At 49.6% G+C, this 2080-nt stretch overlaps 1 protein-coding gene across 1 annotated transcript; it reads right to left on the bottom strand.

Annotated features, from left to right (window-relative positions):
• Positions 1-593: 593 nt before the first annotated feature.
• LOC131194456 (basic proline-rich protein-like) lies at positions 594-1763 on the bottom strand (the record flags this gene model as incomplete). Its single annotated transcript, XM_058175486.1, has 1 exon — positions 594-1763. A coding segment is annotated over one exon (1170 nt), but the record flags the coding sequence as incomplete, so codon positions are not given.
• Between the last annotated feature and the right edge of the window lie 317 nt (positions 1764-2080).

Raw genomic sequence — 2080 nt, 5'->3', positions numbered from 1 at the left:
AAATAAATAAATAAATAAATAAATAAATAAATAAATAAATAAATAAATAAATAAATAAATAAATAAATAAATAAATAAATAAATAAATAAATAAATAAATAAATAAATAAATAAATAAATAAATAAATAAATAAATAAATAAATAAATAAATAAATAAATAAATAAATAAATAAATAAATAAATAAATAAATAAATAAATAAATAAATAAATAAATAAATAAATAAATAAATAAATAAATAAATAAATAAATAAATAAATAAATAAATAAATAAATAAATAAATAAATAAATAAATAAATAAATAAATAAATAAATAAATAAATAAATAAATAAATAAATAAATAAATAAATAAATAAATAAATAAATAAATAAATAAATAAATAAATAAATAAATAAATAAATAAATAAATAAATAAATAAATAAATAAATAAATAAATAAATAAATAAATAAATAAATAAATAAATAAATAAATAAATAAATAAATAAATAAATAAATAAATAAATAAATAAATAAATAAAGGCTGGAGGCATGCCAGGCCATTCCTCTTCATTATCAGACTCTGAATCTGATAGCAGGCCCGGCAGGAGGAGGAGGAGGAGGAGGAGGAGGAGGAGGAGGAGGAGGAGGAGGAGGAGGAGGAGGAGGAGGAGGAGGAGGAGGAGGAGGAGGAGGAGGAGGAGGAGGAGGAGGAGGAGGAGGAGGAGGAGGAGGAGGAGGAGGAGGAGGAGGAGGAGGAGGAGGAGGAGGAGGAGGAGGAGGAGGAGGAGGAGGAGGAGGAGGAGGAGGAGGAGGAGGAGGAGGAGGAGGAGGAGGAGGAGGAGGAGGAGGAGGAGGAGGAGGAGGAGGAGGAGGAGGAGGAGGAGGAGGAGGAGGAGGAGGAGGAGGAGGAGGAGGAGGAGGAGGAGGAGGAGGAGGAGGAGGAGGAGGAGGAGGAGGAGGAGGAGGAGGAGGAGGAGGAGGAGGAGGAGGAGGAGGAGGAGGAGGAGGAGGAGGAGGAGGAGGAGGAGGAGGAGGAGGAGGAGGAGGAGGAGGAGGAGGAGGAGGAGGAGGAGGAGGAGGAGGAGGAGGAGGAGGAGGAGGAGGAGGAGGAGGAGGAGGAGGAGGAGGAGGAGGAGGAGGAGGAGGAGGAGGAGGAGGAGGAGGAGGAGGAGGAGGAGGAGGAGGAGGAGGAGGAGGAGGAGGAGGAGGAGGAGGAGGAGGAGGAGGAGGAGGAGGAGGAGGAGGAGGAGGAGGAGGAGGAGGAGGAGGAGGAGGAGGAGGAGGAGGAGGAGGAGGAGGAGGAGGAGGAGGAGGAGGAGGAGGAGGAGGAGGAGGAGGAGGAGGAGGAGGAGGAGGAGGAGGAGGAGGAGGAGGAGGAGGAGGAGGAGGAGGAGGAGGAGGAGGAGGAGGAGGAGGAGGAGGAGGAGGAGGAGGAGGAGGAGGAGGAGGAGGAGGAGGAGGAGGAGGAGGAGGAGGAGGAGGAGGAGGAGGAGGAGGAGGAGGAGGAGGAGGAGGAGGAGGAGGAGGAGGAGGAGGAGGAGGAGGAGGAGGAGGAGGAGGAGGAGGAGGAGGAGGAGGAGGAGGAGGAGGAGGAGGAGGAGGAGGAGGAGGAGGAGGAGGAGGAGGAGGAGGAGGAGGAGGAGGAGGAGGAGGAGGAGGAGGAGGAGGAGGAGGAGGAGGAGGAGGAGGAGGAGGAGGAGGAGGAGGAGGAGGAGGAGGAGGAGGAGGAGGAGGAGGAGGAGGAGGAGGAGGAGGAGGAGGAGGAGGAGGAGGAGGAGGAGGAGGAGGAGGAGGAGGAGGAGGAGGAGGAGGAGGAGGAGGAGGAGGAGGAGGAGGAGGAGGAGGAGGAGGAGGAGGAGGAGGAGGAGGAGGAGGAGGAGGAGGAGGAGGAGGAGGAGGAGGAGGAGGAGGAGGAGGAGGAGGAGGAGGAGGAGGAGGAGGAGGAGGAGGAGGAGGAGGAGGAGGAGGAGGAGGAGGAGGAGGAGGAGGAGGAGGAGGAGGAGGAGGAGGAGGAGGAGGAGGAGGAGGAGGAGGAGGAGGAGGAGGAGGAGGAGGAGGAGGAGGAGGAGGAGGAGGAGGAGGAGGAGGAGGAGGAG

The sequence above is a fragment of the Ahaetulla prasina genome, chromosome 3, assembly GCF_028640845.1.
Source record: "Ahaetulla prasina isolate Xishuangbanna chromosome 3, ASM2864084v1, whole genome shotgun sequence".
Lineage (NCBI taxonomy): Eukaryota > Metazoa > Chordata > Lepidosauria > Squamata > Colubridae > Ahaetulla > Ahaetulla prasina.
This window is presented reverse-complemented; position numbering and strand designations above follow the sequence as displayed.